At 42.2% G+C, this 17,485-nt stretch overlaps 1 protein-coding gene across 3 annotated transcripts in view; it reads right to left on the minus strand.

Moving 5' to 3' along the window:
• Positions 1-17,485, minus strand: part of CNTN6 (contactin 6) — a 125,317-nt gene that overhangs the window by 88,850 nt on the left and 18,982 nt on the right. For 2 of the 3 annotated variants that reach the window (XM_042013673.1, XM_042013663.1), the window contains exon 2: positions 10,654-10,791. The exons of the other annotated variant lie outside the window; for it this stretch is intronic. In XM_042013673.1, coding sequence (XP_041869607.1) covers positions 10,654-10,708 — 55 coding nt within the window. In that variant the 5' untranslated portion in view covers positions 10,709-10,791. The remainder of the gene's footprint in view (positions 1-10,653; positions 10,792-17,485) is intronic. 3 annotated transcript variants of the gene reach the window in all.

Raw genomic sequence — 17,485 nt, forward strand, 5'->3', positions numbered from 1 at the left:
AATGAGAAGATAAAATCCAAAAAGTGAAAATAATGTAAGGATGAGATTATAAATCAAAAGAAATCAAGAGATATAGAGGTGGTGGAGAATTTCAGGCTGTAAAGACAAAAGGCCTAGTGTTGGATTCAGTCTGGATCATAGAATCATTGAGCCACGGAATGGTTTGGGCTGGAAGGGACCTCAGTTCCAACCAGCCCCACCCCTGCCATGGGCAGGGACACCTTCCACCATCCCAGGCTGCTCCAAGCCCCGTCCAACCTGGCCTTGGACACTGCCAGGGATGGGCAGCCAGCACTCCCCTTTTTCCCTGGATTTCTGTGGGATTTCAGAGTTGAAGCGCCTGTCCTTCCCTAAGGATTAAACTCTGATCACACCACAGAGGTGTGTGAGGAGCTGCCCTGCTCCTGCCCATCCATCACAGCCTGGTGCCATCTGTCTCCAGCAGAACTTGTCCCACAAGGCTGAGAACACATTTGCTTGACTTGTAGTCGTTGGGAAATTGTATCCTCCTGACTGATGGCTGCCGTGTCCACGGTGCAGCATCGCCAGCAGAGTTATGACAAATCTGCTCAAGGCCATATTTCTGGGGAATGACATAATCAATGATGGATTCAGCTCTAATTTCAGCAGGTTTAGACTGCAGAGTTTTAAAGCAAAGAGAGGAGGGTTTTCCATGTTCCCTCTCCTCAATAATTGCATCTGACTGAATTTACAACACATCCCTTTTTACCACACTCATTTTCTGCATGTTTGTGTTTTCACATCTCTAATATCTTGAAAACTAGGCAGGCATTTGAGTAAAATGTCCGTGCAACACAATAAATGTTTATTATTTTGACTTGCATTGGACATCCACCTTTGGGCTGACAACAACTCTCTTGTCTCAGTTTCTCCAGTAAATGAGTTGTGTATATGCACAAGCATTTTACACATATCAAACTGGGTCAGAAATCTTGATTCAGGTTTGGTTTCCTTAAAATATGCATGCATTTCTGTTGATCACGTGGTTCAGATTTTATCCAAAGCTCCTAACCCAAGTTATTTCAAGGCACAAAACGTGAATCAGGCTGGATTCTGTTCGTAGGGTTTCACTCTTTTCCATAAAAACTCCAGTGCTCACCATTCAGGTCCCTGTTAATCTGTAGATCACAGTAATAGCTTTTAAAAATAAGGAACTTGGGCATTTCCCTGGGAATGAGAGGTTTAATAACATCAAGATATTTCTGCTCTCTCCATCTCACTGTGCACTTTTAGTCTTATGTGATTATTCTTAGATTCTCTGAAGAAAAGACATTGTTGTTCCCTGCCAGTGAGCACTGAAAGTCAGTGGCATCACTGGCAATAAACCCATTTTAATTGCAGTCAGACTGGTGGGATATTAATGAGGTTTACCTTTCTTTAAGGCAAATTTGCGGAGTACATGTGCAGCACCATTTTAATTGCAGCACCACACATAATTTCGTGTATCGCCAACTTATCTCCTAGAGAGGCTGGGGGTTAATTGAGTGAATAAAATAAATGTAGACTAATTAGGAGATGACAAGTTATAGCTGATAAGGTCACTTGTCAGACAAATATGAATTCAATATCTATTGCAGAAATGGTTACATTTTCTCTGGCCTAGAGCAAACAATTTGTGTTTTGCAAACTCACAAATGTACACGGAAGACACAGAGAAAAGTCTTTCATTTCTACCCTATGCAGTGTAAATCAGAATAAAATAGAAACAGCAGTTGGAGGTATCACATTATATTTGGATTAAAGTTGTGTTAACCCATCAGTGATTTTAGTAGCTTTAGACTAATAAGACTGAAATATGAATCTGATTAATGCTCAATAAATTACTAGAGATTAACCCCAGCAGTTTTGTTGACATTGTATTGATACCCATATTTTTTTATCAGCTGTAGGAAAAGTAATAAATCATCAAAACCGATTTGGCATAAAGTGTATGAAGTGAGACAATGTTAGAGGCCGAAGAAATTGCATTTCATAAATCACTTTGGGGCTGGGGGAAAAGGCCTTCTGAGCGTGTGGGCCAAAGTTTGGATACATTTTACTCTGAAGTATTCTGTATTTTCCAGGGTGAGCTCAGGGCACTGAGATGGAGACTAGCCCAAGGTTTGGGAGGAGCCTGGGTACCTGCTGGGTGGTGAAACAAGACAAACCCCAATCTGGCTGAGAGCACCCAGCAATTCCACAGAGGGGAAATCAATCCCAAGGGACAATGTGCTCTGATTTTATAGCAGGCTGCTGTTTCCCCAGACAATTCTCCCAAATGATAACGAGCTTTGCATCTGCTTTTCAGGAAATCCTGTGGCAAACAATCCACCCAGACTGCAGATCACTGCACAAAAATAACCTCTCATGGAAATAACCTTCCACTGGCTTTGGAGTGCTGCCTGAATCCTCAGAGCCTTCCTCCCTGGGATAGGGGGATGCTGTTGGTGCTGGAGGTGCTGAGGCCCTGGCACAGGGTGCCCAGAGCAGCTGGGGCTGCCCCTGGATCCCTGGCAGTGCCCAAGGCCAGGCTGGACATTGGGGCTGGGAGCAGCCTGGGACAGTGGGAGGTGTCCCTGCCCATGGCAGGGGTAGCACTGGGTGGGCTTTAAGATCCCTCCCAACCCAAACCATTCCATCACTCTGTGATTCCGTGATCAAAGAAAGGTGAAGCTGCTGCAGGTGTGTGCAGCTGTGTTTGCAAAACAGCTCCAGCACAACTTCAGCACAAATATCTGCACCTTTTTTACATCTTTTTTACATTCCTCTAAAATGGCTGCAGAAAGAATTGCACAGAAATAAATCTTTTTTTCTGTTTTTCCTCAAACTGTTGCAATATTCAGGCTGTGTCAGAGGTTCTGTCACTAAGAGAGAGTCCTGCTAATGCCAGACACACACCAGGAAGCTCCCTGGCCATTAATGTGAGTTTTCACTCATGACTCAAGCATGACCTTTGTGTGTCTTCTGTTTGTTTGGCAGCCAAAGTGAATAAATTTCCCAGGCAAATAATGAAGTGATGTTGCTTCTTCAGAGGAAATACTCCCCCAGCAAACAGTGTGACAGATCTGATCTCACAAACATTTAGTGCTGAGAAGACAATTTAAAGCTGCAGCGATTTCCTTGCTGATACCTTGAAGAGTTGGATTTTTCCAGTCATCTTTCACTTTTTTCCCTTAGAACTCTCCTCCTTCTATTGTGTTTGGAAGCACTGAGGACAATTATTCTATTTCTAAAGAGCTCCAGGGCTGCAGTGAAAGGTGCATTTGTCATCACAAATATCTTTGTCCATGAGAACTTTTCATTCCCACCAAGAGCAGCTCCCACCATGGCAGAGCTTGGAGGAGTTTGATTAAAAGACCTGATTTCTAAGTAGAAATGAATGAGTTACAGGTAATTAGAGCAGGCTGAAAAGCAGGACGATGATGCTTGGAGCGAAACAATGTCACACACAGTGCCTTAATTAGCAGCAAAAGTGATTTAGCAAAGTAATATTCTAATACCAATCCAATTGCTACAAATTATTAATAACAATAAGCATGGAATAACCAAGATCCACTAACAATGAGATGCAATATCTGTCACAGGAAAACATAGGGCCCCTTTAATAATGACATTGTAATTAGAATAGAACAATAAAGCAGATATTAATACTGAACACAGAACAAAATACTGGTCATGCTGTGCAGAAGGGGAAAAAGGCGATTGCTAAAGCTCTAAAAGGGTCTAAAAATCAAATATATCAAAATAAAGTTTATACATTTTCCTCTTGCTGCAAACCAGGCGGGACTTTCGCCACTGTCTGACCCACAGGACAAGGGTTGGCACACAAGGGTTCCCTTGCACACGAAGGGAAGCAGAGAGACCCAGGGAAGAGGGGGCTGAAGGTCCCCTCTGTACCTGAACTCTGCCTCCACACTCAAAATTTGCCCTCTTGTTCCCCTCTTACCTCCTCTGAGAGAAGCCTCAGAGAGCCTTATTTGCCTTTGGATGCTGTGATAACTGTGCCAGCAACCAGAGCAACTGCTGCCATAAATCCCCACATGCTGCTTGTGGGGTTGTTCTTCCAGCTCCTGAAACTGTGCAATTCCATGACAATTAAACATTGCTTTTAATTTTTAATTTCTAAGAGTTTAATCCTAAATATGGGTGGAGTAATAGAGAAAAGGGGTGTTCTGGAGGGTGAAAAACAAAGGTAAGGTAAGTAAAAAGAATCCATTCCTGTTATTATTGGCTGGTTCAGGACTAGAATTCAGTCTCCTGGGAAATGTGTGGTTGGCTTGTGATTCTGAAAGCATTTGGAGCCAAAACTGGGAAAACTGTGGGATCTAAATACCACAAGAGCAATGAAAGGAGTGCTTTACACATGGCCCAGCTGTGACAGCTTCAGTCAGAAAACTCCTCTGAGCGATCCCAGATATTTCCATCCATCCAGCCCTCACACATGGTCCCACTGGACTAATCCATCCCTATATCCCTCAGATTGCCCCAGAGCTGGCTTCCCATCCAAACTCCACCAGCAATTTTCATGGCAATCACAAGATTTCCTCCTGCAGATAGGGATGAAAAAATGCCTCCCAACCCCAAGAAGTTTATTTTTGTAATGTAGGCCTGATAACCACGGCCTAAATCATCCTGAGGGGTTGGAAATGACTCTGGGCACTCAAACCCTGTGACAACCACATTTCCTGTCCCAGGAAAGTGCCAACCATAATAATAATACATTAAAAAAGCTTTTTGTATACAACTTTTTTTGCTGCCAAGAGACCAGAGGAGAAAATGCCGATTTTTGAAACCCCCAGTTGGAGTGGGAATGTGGCTGCAAGATTTCCCCAGGAATGTCAGGCAGGTGTGAATGCAGTGAATTCCAAGAAGTTTTCAATGTTAATTCCTGCTCAACAAGAAACACACACATAAACAGCGATCAATAGGCGCTAAATGAAAAAGAAGTAGCGAATCAATAACTCCAGACGTTTTATTTTCCCCCTTCTGCAAACAATGGGAGGGATGATCAGCCTGTGATTACGTGGCAGTCGCAGATATTGTTGCAGCACTTAAAAGTTTGTGGGCAAGGTCTTCACCCGTGTCAGGGTGTGCAGAGCTGCTGGGTGGGAATGTTAAACAGCAGGGAAGTATGGTCTGGGTTTTCATTTCAAAATAAAGCAGATTTAATTTTTTTTGCATTTCCAAGGTCTGATTTCTGGAAAAAAAAAAAAGTTCTCCTTTCTGCTGGTGGAAAATTAGACCACAGGTAGGTTTCTCTCCGTTTCATGTAGGATGTGGAAGTAGATGATCCTTAAGGTCCCTTCCAACCCAAACCCTTCAGTGATTCCATGATTTTATGGCCATCATTCTCTCCATAATAAAATCTAAGGTTTCACGTGTCAGTTCTTTAATTGAGACATTGGTTGGGGAGATAAAAAGGGAGTGGAATTGGCTATTAAACTCCAAGGAAATCCATGTAACTCTGAAATGGGGGAGCTCAAAATTCAGCTTCTCTGAGCAAGCTGTGCCAGGGCCTCAACCCCTTTTAGGGAACAATTTATCTCTAAATTCTGATCTAAACCTACTCTCAGTTTAAAGCAATTACTTAAAACCAGCAATTTGCCTTGAAAATTTTGTGCTTCAATAAACTGTTTCAGTAATATATTATTGTGCCTTATAAGTTTAATTTTTTTATACTTAAATTTGCCATTGTTGATAATAGAAAATGGTCAAAATATTTGAAGTGCCTAATCACCTGCTAATTTCAACTTCTTGGCAGTGATAATAAAGTAAAATTGAATTGTCTTTGAAGCTGTTGCAAACAAAAAAAGTGAGAAAAAAATGTAATGACTTCTAAAGTACCAGGATGTTACTTTACAAAGTTAATGAGCCTTTTGTGCTGGGAGATGAAACGGTTTGATATGAAACAGGAAGAAATCATGTAAAATTTAAATAAAAGGGGAAAAAAGAATGTAAAATAGCTAATTGAAAAGATTAGGAAGCAATAATTATTTAAACCAGTGTAAAAATAGACAAGGCCTTTCAGACTACAGAGTTTAGACACCAGAGCCATACAGAAAACATAAACCTCTGGTGATGACTTCCATGAATTCCAGTGTCTCCACTCACCCCACAAACTGTAAATAACACTTCCCTGGCAGAGAAACCAATGCAGGCTCCAATCTCAAAGTGCACCCTCAAAGCAGCACCTGAGCTCTCACCTCTTCTCCACCACATGTCCGTGCACTCAGGGGAATTCAAAAAAGGGTTTTTCTGGGACATGAAGCACAATGAGGGGGATTCTTCTGCGGGGTGTGTCTAGCCCATGGTAGGGAATATTAAACTATCCAGTTCTATCCATCTATCCAGGTTTGAGGTGGTGTGGAGTCCTTGGGAAATGCGGCAGTGTGGCACTGGTGTCCACCAGGATGAAGCTTTGAGGTGGGTTAATGTCTGTCTGGTGGGAAGCTTCACACCCCCTCACATTCCCTGAATATAAAAGTGCATCTTCAGGGCATTAGGTTCCCCCTTTTGCTGGCTTTGTTGCACCAGAGGATGGTTGCTGTTCACTGATGTTGGGGAATGAGCTGAACCTCCTGGCACCCCACAGAATGGAAACAAAAGTTCTTCAAACATCACTCCTCCCTCTCCTGGGAAAGTCATTGCAGTATCAGCCATGCCCTGCCACAGTCTTGCAAGTCACTTACAGAGTTACAACTTTTTATTTCCCAAACCCATGGAAACCTCCATGTTGTCTAAGGGACACTAATTATCATCATTGTCTGACTCATCAGCAGATCTCCAAATGCCTCTGGTTGTTCAGAGAAGCCTTGACATTTCCAGGCTGGACTAGTTCCTCTCCACATTTTGCTGTTAGAAATAGCAAAGATGTCACTTGTCTTAAAATATATGGTCTGCTGTTCCATCCCTAAAGGTGCTGTTATGCTAACAATAAATCTGCGAGAGACTGCAGGCAGAGCGTGGGATGTGATGTATTCAATATTCATCCTGCTGTGACCCAAAGGAGGATCAGGACACTTTACATCAGGAAATGCCTCTCTCTAATTTAACAGTTTCAAAATGATGGGCCTAAAATCCAGCCCGGGAGATTGCGGTTGCATCTTCGATTGATTTGGAGGCAAGAAGCCAAAGGGCTGTGTAAAAATACAGTTGATGCCTCATTTCCAAAATGCAGGTCAGACTGGCTGGCAGGGCTTGGAATATTTATATTGTCCAAACAGCCTGATAGAATTTACTGCCATTCTCCTTTTCCTTAGCTTTAATCCTGGAAAACCCCTTTGCTTCCACGGTGGGGTCGAGACCATGAGCAGAACAAAGGAGAGCTGCAAAGGCCACCTCTCCGTGCATGGATTTATTTGGAGGGCAGAAGCCACCAGGAATCAGGGCAAAGAGGTGCTATTTCCCTTTAGGAATGGGAGGAACACAGAAAAATGTGGATAAGCTGTCCAGGAGGAAGACAGGCTCTAGAAATAGTCAAAGGTAGCTATTTATTGGCAGAGGAAAGAATGCAGGGACCAGAGAGATGGAGACATGAGGAAAATCCAACCTGAAGGAGAACCTGACCTGGCACCCACACGCAAAGAACAGCCTGAGGTGCATCTGATGGATGCTTAAGACAGAAATATGATGTTAAAAATGAAAATAAAATCTTTCCTCATCAAGGTATTGTTGGCAACTTGCCTCACTCATCAACTCCAGAGGAACCAGCACAATCCAGGAGTAGCCATAGGAGGAAAACATGAGAGAGTTTTGGTGTGAAGAGACAATTATTTTATTTTATTGAGCACTTTGGACAGGTTTGTTCATTTCAACTTCCCAAAATCCTGTCTACGTCTTTAATCCAGACAGTGAAGGCTCTTTCTTAACATATTCGTATCAAATAATGTTTAAATTTCAACGACATCAGGAGATGGTTGTTGTACATCCCTATAGCAAGTACACAGAATTTAAAGTAATGATCTCTGAGTTTATCTTCATCACCCTTCTTGCCTCTGGTGCTCTGCTTAGATCAGATTATCTCATTTAAATAGCAGTGGCTTATGAAAAAAAAATCTAATCTGTTTCCTCACTGTGTCACTGTGCATGCATTACTTTATTTTATTTTGTCCCCTAAGGCACTGCAAGAAAACCCTAAAGACCCTCGTTGAGACGCATAAAAAAGCTCTACTGGAAAATAAGAGTTGGAGGGAACATTATTCTTTCCACGATTTTTCCCTATAAAGAGAATATAGAGGGCAGTTTGATTTTTGAGTAATTGAATTGCCATTTTGGGGGCTAATAATACCCAGCTCTTCTGCACAGCACATTTAATCCTGAGATTTAAAATTAATTTGTAGGTCAAAATGATTTTCATTCTACATGTCAGGTAGAAACAAGGAGGAAATGAGTGACCAATGCCATCTAACACCCTGAATTACCTTCCCATGCCCAGCCTACAAAACTGCTCTGCTCAGCACCGGGACAAGTCCCTCATTTTCCCTCTCAGCTCTATTATTCCTAAATGGATGTGAACCTTCCATGTGATAAATCAGAGAAGTTTTGCCATAAGTGCAATTTGACTGTTACCATCAGGCATATTTCAGAATGTCACGGAGTGAAAATCAGCAGAGCTCCACCGAAATCAGTGGAGTTAATTTACACCCAGGTATAAATTAACTCATCCCAGTGAAGTCAGTGGGACATTTGCTGTTCCTTTAACTGAGAGCAGGAGCAGGACAAAAGTGCCGTTGTGAGCTGCTCTTGGTGCCTGGGGATATGGAACATTTACATTTTTAGCTATTTTTAAGTCTTTAAAAGCTGAACATGTTCATCTAGAAGTGAGCTCCCAGTACCTTTTAACTCAGGTTTAGAGCTCAGGACCGGGCTTGTTAAAGATGATCCTCTGGCAAGAATGATGAAGATGACAAAAAAGCTTCAAAAATGAAAGCTTTGGGGGGAAAAAAAGTGAAGGGAAATGTTCTTTTTGGAGATACAAATCATGGGTGTCCCTCACGCATCTGTCCTGCTCCTCGAGTGATTCAGATTCCAGGATCTCCATCAATTTCCCAAGAATTCAAGGAATTACAGGGGAATCATGTGCTCTGAAAGATTGGTACAAGTCCTTTACTCAGTAGTAAAGAGGGGAATGATCTGTGAGAGGTACCCGAGAGGGCTGAGTGGGTCAGTGGGAAATTAAAGGGAAGGCTTGGGTCCTAAACATGTGGTTGTTGTGATTAGTTCAGCAAGGCTGGGCTTAAATGAGCAACTGCTCACCTGAAATATTTTATATATTACAATATTTTATACATTCCAAGATTTTTAGTCCTTAACATGTGGGTTGTTTGCTACTGAAATAGAAACTTTATATTGATTTAACAGAAAGTCTGCTCCCGAGATTTACATTTTTGTGTCCTGAGGTTTATATTTTACATTTAGATAAAACAGCATCGAGTTTCATTTAAATTGTATTTTAAAACGCTACTGAAGCCTGCCCTCTGCTCTGTTTCTTCACTTCAAACAGCTGCTGACTCATGCACTACATAATTAATTTAAGTATCATTTGAGGTTACTTTAATACAATTTCCTTGTAAGTACATGAGTAATATCCTGGCTATTTAGAGTTCAATACATTAATTGGAGACAAAAGCCAGTTGTCATGGTTTCTATCACAGCCAAGTGTGAAGGGTCAGTCCATCCCCAAATTCATTATAACCTCAAAGAGTTCAGCTCCCATTCAGTGCCTGTTTGGAGATGAGGCTCTAATGAGCCACAGGAGTTAATCCCATTTTTATGGGTATATGAAGCAGGATTGTCAAGTTATATGCTTTTAATTAGAAGAAAGGTTCAGAGAAGGAACGAACTCAGAATACCAAACCCTCACTGTGAGCAATGCCTAGCCAGGCAGAAGAGAACATTTTACCTCACAATGTGCTACAAACTGTTGATATTTTAATTAAGCACAAGGGATATTCAAGAAGGAGAATGGGGGAACACAGTCCTGCTTCCTCCAACCATACTTTGTCCTTTGATTTCAGCCTGAGGAGTGTCAGGATGCCAGGGTGGGAGGATGAGGGTCCATCATCGCTCCAGCAGGAGGCAAAGAAGGAATGTCTGCATTTGCTCTGAGTTTTAAGCAAGATTTTCTTTCCTTTTTGTGTATTTAGATTGATAGTCCTTGTGATTCTCACCCATTTTTGGACTTCATAAATAAATGCTTTAATTTGCCTTTCCGTTAACTGTGATTTAAAGACACTTCACTTGTATGGAAGCATTTGAAGGCTGCGATATGAAATGTGGAACCCAAACCATTCATTCAGTGCTCCTAAACTGGCGTGGTTTTCAACCCAGCTTCATTTGCTGATGCTGTGGCCAAGAAATATCTTCATGATGTTGTCACCCAAGAAACAATTGTTTTTCTTTCTCACTGTTACAGCTTAGACTATTTTTTAAAGCTACTACCTGGATTCCAGCTTTCTTATGATCTTGCAAAGTGTTTTCCTGGTTCAAAGGCAGCACCTGGAGTTGTTTAAAATTAAAGCGTGTCCTAATGAAAAGCTCCTCAGTCACTTGTTCATGCAAAGAAGGATTGTTAATTTTGGTAATTGCTTCTCTTTTCTCCCAGAATTATGACACTGATAGAGATTTATCAATCACAAATAGTGGAACATTTACCTGTGCTGCAGCTCATGAATGGCAGCAGACTTATTAGTTTCCATAGCAACACCATCTCCACTTTCCAAGGTCAAAAATTCCTCCCATCCAATCAGTGGAAGAAAGTAAAGTGTGTCTTCCTGTGACTACCTGGGTATTCTGCAAAAACAGGAAGAGATATTGGGCAATTAAAGTACAGACTCCAAATAAATACCCCAAGTTTCCCCAGGTACAAACACATTCTACTGCACCGATTGGAGACTCAGACACTAAAAATGCAATAAATAGTCTGGATAGGATCATCCCGGCATAAAAATAATTCCAAAATGACACAAAGTTGGAATGAAAATCATAGGTAATGTTGGGGTTTCTCCCATCCACTCCCTGCCACAGAGATCTCTGGGATGGGAGGGAGTTTCTCCAGGCAGGAAAGAAAAATCTGCCTGTGGTCCCTCTGCCAGACAGTGCTGGGATGGAAGAAAAGGTGTTTGGAAAAATGGGCTTTTCCCAACTCCTAAATGTTCATCAAACTTTAAGATATTTCTTGTTCCATCATAGGCGGCCCCTCTCCACAGAGCCAGGCTGGCAGAGCTGAGGGTGTTCACCTGGAGAAGGGAAGGCTCCAGGGAGAGCTCAGAGCCCCTTCCAGGGCCTAAAGGGGCTCCAGGAGAGCTGGAGAAGAACTGGGGTCAGGGACAGGACACAGGGAATGGCTTCCCACTGCCAGAGGGCAGCAGGAAATGGGATATTGGGAATAAATTCGTCCCTGTGAGGATGGTGAGGGTTTGAGATGGAATTCCCAGAGAAGCTGTGGCTGCCCTTGGATCCCCAGAAATGTTCAAGGCCAGCTTGGACAGGGTTTGGAGCAGCCTGGGAGAGTGGAAGGTGTCCCTGCCCATGGCAGGGGTGGGACTGGGTGATCTTTAAGGACCCTCCCAACCCAAATCTGTCTTTAATTCCATAATTCCATAGTGGTGTGGTTCTGATCCCAGACAGGATCCTTTGGTAAATGTGCTGTAACGTGAGCAGATCCCGATGCAAACGACTGATCTGCCACGGCAGGAGAAGGGATCACAATGTCACACACACCCCATGTAAAGGAAAAAATCACCTTTTCTGTGTGAAGTTTTATCCTTCAGAAATGAACCATCCGCCCGCAAGGATTTACATAACAATTTCCTTTAATTTCCTTTGACATTTCAGTCAACAGTTGATGAATTAAGCCAGGAAAAAGTATCTGTTTGGCCTATACTCCCAAAGGGCAAACGGGTAATTTACTGTTGGGGATCAGTTCATAAAGCAGCTGAAACCAGAAATCACTTAATAAAATGAGTTTGCAAAATTGTAAAATCATTCCAAACCTTTTCAGTGCAGAAAATTTTCCACTGAGAAATTATAATTATGAGCCACACTTATGGATCCATATTCTCTCCTCACTTGTCTCATTTTTCACAGCACTGTGAAAGGATTTCATACAGGGCTGCCCTGGAACTCATTGCTGGTAGGAGTGAGAGAGATGTTTTTTAGAAAATTAAGAAATCCAGATCTTCTGGAAGCCATTCCACTTCTCTAAGGGGCTTAATTCTGTTCACATTTTCTATAAATTTCACCTAAAAATCACAGGTGGTCTCAGAGGAGACAGAAACCTGAGGAATGATCAAAGCTTGAGAAGTTTCTAAGTTCTGGAAGAAAAGGATGGAAAAAGCCCAGAGTATCTTTTAGCCTTTCATGATGTCCTACTTCGCACACAGCTGAGATCTACTGAAGAACATTTGCAAAATTTATAAGTGTTTGAAAGGAAAAGGATTAAAAAGTACTAAATTATGATTCTGTCGAAGTAGAAACAGAGAAGGAGGAGCTCGGTTGTACCTTTATACATCAACCCTGCCCCGAGCAGCACTAACTGCACCTAAATACCCTCAATCAATATTTCCTTTCTTTTAAAATACTTTTTGGTGCTTTTTTTAAAACACTTGCCTTCAGTTCAGGTTCCACTCCAACCCCTCCTTTAAACCACCTGTCGATACTGAAGGTAGGCATTGATTATTTCTGCTTCAGTGGAAAACCCAGGGCTTTTCCTTATTGAATCACATCATATTTATTTCACACCCTTTCTCCTGCTTGCCAATATTTGTCTTGAAGCTCATGTACATATCTGTGATATTTGAGACAAAAAAAAAACCCACTGTACATTTGTTTTCCCTTGTCCTTCCTGAACAGAATGTATCCAGAACAACAAATGTAAGTTAGGATTTTAATTAATTACTTAGATGTCATGGTAATTCCTCCTGTATTAATTTTGTGACTTTACCTGTGTCCCAGTTTTAGGGTTTTTTTCCCTGATTATAGCTTAGCAAGAGGGAAAAAAATTCCTCGAGCACCCAGGACCTGTGAGTGCAGCAGCAACACGGGGTGAGGAGGCCCAAATTGCCATTTACTGACAAATCATCCTGGTGGATGCCAAGTTGGCTGTTAGCAGATAACAAGCAGTGTTTGGCTGCAATTTATCCCCTATTGCTGAAGTTATCACCACGAATTTTGCACATTCCCACGTGTTTTCCTTGGCATTTCTATTTGGATTCTCCTCTCCTGCTGGGTATTTTTCTGTGGTTGATTTCCTCGGACAGGGAGCACTTCCCAGTTCTGGTCCCACCCAACTCCTTTTCCTCAAGGTCCCTCAAATATATCCCATTTCTGGTCCTTGCACATTTGGTGTGTGAGCTATTTAGTGCAGAAATCCCTGCTAAAGGTGCAGGAGTTACCAAAGAAAATTGGAAATGGACTTAAACCATCCAGAGTGACTCACATGCTTCCTGGTATTCCAAACAAAAAATATTCCAAACCAAAAATAGCCAAGAAAAGCCAAATAACTGGCCAGACCCTGCCTTTCCCAAGAGGAAAGATCCTTTTTTTGCAAGGAAATCTCCTTTGAAACCCTCCCTGCTTTCTATTCTCCTCTCGTTGGGTTAGGGATGAGGCTTTTGGAATCCTGAAACAAACAAGAACCTGCAGCTGCCAATATCCAGAATATACAACCCAAACTCTTTGTATTCATACAAGGTATTGATCAATCCTCAGAACTGTAATTCTTCTGCTCCTAGGACTGCAAATTATGGGGCATTACTGTAAATACACACACACACACACACATATTTCCTTTAAGTAACCCAACTGTTTTGCTCCCTTCACTCTGACAAACACAAGGACCGAACTGGCAAGCAGGCACTTAATAATTTTTACAACATCTTTCCAACAGCAGCTTCCATGGGATTATTTACTGTCAAACTAAATCAAGAATAAATGAAAAAACTGAAATATTTATAGCATAAGAAAAATCTGGTTCAGACCAGAAATCCCAGACTGGCATTAAATCAAGAAATGTAACAAGATAAATTCTGCCATCATATCCTTTGTTTTCTGGATGTGCTGCTATCACTTATTCTAATTGTTATGCCACAGTTTGAGCAGAGAGATGGATGGAAAACAAAATATGTTAAATATGATCATGGGGGAAACATTACACTTCCCCCTAAAAATCCTGATTGCACGTCCATTTGTCAGCAGGATGTAATTTATACAAATATGTTTGTTACAGAAGTAGGCAACATCATTTTTTGTTGTTTTCCCATTAGAGAAAACAAGTCCATAGGAAAGATCTCAGTCCTCAGATACTTTACACCTGTCATTTTCCCTTCTTATCTGTGGGGGAAGGAGAGGTATCTGCTCCTGAGCCATCCAAATGTGATGTGTGGGACACACAGGGAGGTACAGGAGGTGAATTAATGGAAAAAGGTGGATAAAATACCCAGGTCAGCAATGGCTCTGCATGGGTGAGTTGTGCAGCACCTGCTTCTCCTTGCAAACCCTCTGGGTAATACCACTGGTAACCCAAGTATTGCTGTCATCAAACATTCCCTCCTGCACATCTGGGATATTGAAAAATTCAGGCGAAAAGTGGGATTCGAGTACTGACTTGGCACTTAGCACACAGAGGGAAAGGCTGTGGTGCTGTGTGGCTGAAGGTTGCAGCTGTGCTGCTGTTTTCCTTGGAATTTAGAAGGGGATAGGAAATGGATTCATTTATTAATTAGAATCATCTGATATATATTTAACACATTAACATAAATGCCAATATCTCGGTCTTTACTGAGCCCAACCTGGTGCTGAGGCTTTGGCTTTCAAGACCCTTAATTTCTACAATCCCTTATTTTTTGAGTAGCAAAACCCTTACAAGACCAAATCTGTGCCAAAGGACAAAATGCTCTTCTGGTGTCATCCAAATTTTCATGAAAATAGGCCCCATTTCTCACTTCTGCCACAATCTTCTGTTAAGTTTTGTAAAAGCAAAACTTGGTTCAGGTGGTGATGTGACATCGAACTGGGGTAAAACCTGTCAGCCACTGGGAATGATGAGATTTTGCTCTCGGCAAAATTCCGGCAAATTGACATTTTTACCCATGGCACAATGTAGCTGTGTTTGCAGAAAGAGCAACTTTTTGACCTGGTGGGAGAGAAAATGTTTAACAACAGGGATTTGGGGCCAAATTCCACAGTGGTGCTGGTGGAGGAGCTTCACTCCAGGCCTGATCTGTTGGTGTAACCACCTATGGAATGAGACCTGCTGCGTGTATGGGAGAAGAAAGGAACGGAGATGTGGAGAGAAAGGCTCTAATCCGGGGAGTGCATGCACAGCCTTTTCATTCTGCAGCCTCAGCTTTCCCTCCCACCAGCTTCCACGCAGCTATATGATCTTCTGAATTTGCCCTTCCACACTTCTGTATTCCTCCTGTGCCAGCAAATAAGCCTGTCCCAGCCAGGCTTGCATTCCTGGCACACCATTGCTCCTGATCTCTCTATTGTCTCCTGAGCACCTGATTTGAAGGCATCTAATGTGAATTTTCTCATGAATGCCAATGATATACAGCTACATTTTTCTTTTCAAACTTTTTATCCCTGAGGCGCTTTCTGCACTCAAACTATTTTCCAGATATCCATAACAGAGTGAATAGCAAACACTTGCAGCTACCAGAGCAGGAGCAGAAGCGCCCAGTTTTCCAGGTTCCAACAAGATTTACGTATGCTGTTGGAGTACTTACTGCTTATTTAGAATTATTGAACCATATTTCGAGGGAGAAAAGCACCCCGTGCTATTTAACAAAGGTTTCCGATACTGATCACTCCTATTTTTCCTCTTTCACAAAAGGACTTGGATTTTCATTTGGTTTTCACTCCTGACTGCTATTGCTTACTTTTCCCAGGGAAATGGAAAATACTGTGGCTCATTTGCAATTCAAATTCGGGGCATAAAGCCTTCGGGGAAGGTTTAAATCTTGTGTTTTCAAAACATTTTCCTAAATCTGACCTAACAGCTCGTTGTGTTTCAGGTGACATCGAGATCCTACCAGGTGGGACACTACAGAGGCTTTTGTGTCTTAAACTCCCCAAATTAAGACATTTGAGGGGAAAGGGGCTGGACTGTGCTCTGGTGTCTGATGAGGCCTCACTCACCTTCCCAAATGGATTCACCAGCACTGAAATGGCCCTGGCATAGGGAATTTGTGACTGCCCCTGGATCCCTGGAGTGCCCAAAGCCAGGCTGGACATTGGGGCTTGGAGCAACCTGGGGTAGTGGAAGGTGTCCCTGCCCATGGCAGGGGGAGAAAAGATGAGCTTTAAGGTCCCTTCCAATCCGAACCATTTCATGATTCTAAGGATCCTTGTAAGGACTCATGTCTTCTTTAATAGTCAAGTGCAAGACAGAGCAGGATTTAAATATCTTTAAGATTATTTTGATTTTTTTCCCATGTTTATATTTTCACAGCAACAATTAGGGAGCTTAAACTTGGAAGCTGAAAGAGCAAGCCCTCCTCTGCCATCAGTGCACTGCAGAACGTGTCCATCTGTTTCAGGATCCCACTGGAATTGCTGGAAAGGTCTCAGGGAGTGCCACTCTTTCATTCACTCTTTCATGAGTATCTGAACTGCTTCAGTGCAGTAGTCAAACACTGTGTGGGCATCCCCAGCTGTAAATAACCCTGTCTCAACAGGCAAGAGCCAACGAGACATTTTTGCTGTATTTAACCCAAGCAGAAAGACTGAAAGATAGAAACCCCAGCGGGCTGTGCTGTTGACAAATCAGAATTAAAATGTCTTTCAACAGCAAAGTGCCTAAGTGATAATGAATATAACTGAGTGTAACCCCATCCCAGCCCTCGTGCTGAACCCAGGTGCAGCTATCCCATACAACCACGTCATTTGGAGCTGTATTTGGCACTCTTTTTTAAAATTTATACACTCTGAAATGCCAGTAATCAGCCTGAAAGGCTGAAACAATATCAGATTTTGCTTCTCACACTCACACTGCTCGTGAACCAACATTTCTGGTGGCGTAACTTAGGGATAGAGACAGCTTTTTGTAGCCTACGTGTCCATATGTGTGTATATACATGAGTCTATGTACATAGGATACAAAGGGATAATTTGGTTCAATCATCTCAACTGTTGGGTTTGGGTTTTTTTAATATATAAAATTATGGTGCTATTCTTCTACCTGATAAATAAATACAGAATTATCTTGGTGTGGTGTGGTGGAATTAGACTGGCACAGAAATTGGTTTTGTTTGAAGAGTGGTGAAGACTTTTCTGTTCATTATAAACCTGTCTGGTCTGTTGGTCTCACTCTGGGACCCAGGGAGGAAGGATCTGAGTGTGGGGAATGTTGGGGTGCCAGTATCCTGGGATTTGGGGGTGTCTGCACACCTGCAGCTGTGCCAAGGGTTGGCTTCAGTCCAGATCCATCCACAAATCCCTCTTAGAGGATGAAATATTTTACCAGTTCAGGTTGAAACAACCC

This window comes from Corvus kubaryi, unplaced genomic scaffold, assembly GCF_017639235.1.
Source record: "Corvus kubaryi isolate FWS band 111438036 unplaced genomic scaffold, C.kubaryi_AGA036_p1.0 136, whole genome shotgun sequence".
In the NCBI taxonomy this organism is placed as follows: domain Eukaryota; kingdom Metazoa; phylum Chordata; class Aves; order Passeriformes; family Corvidae; genus Corvus; species Corvus kubaryi.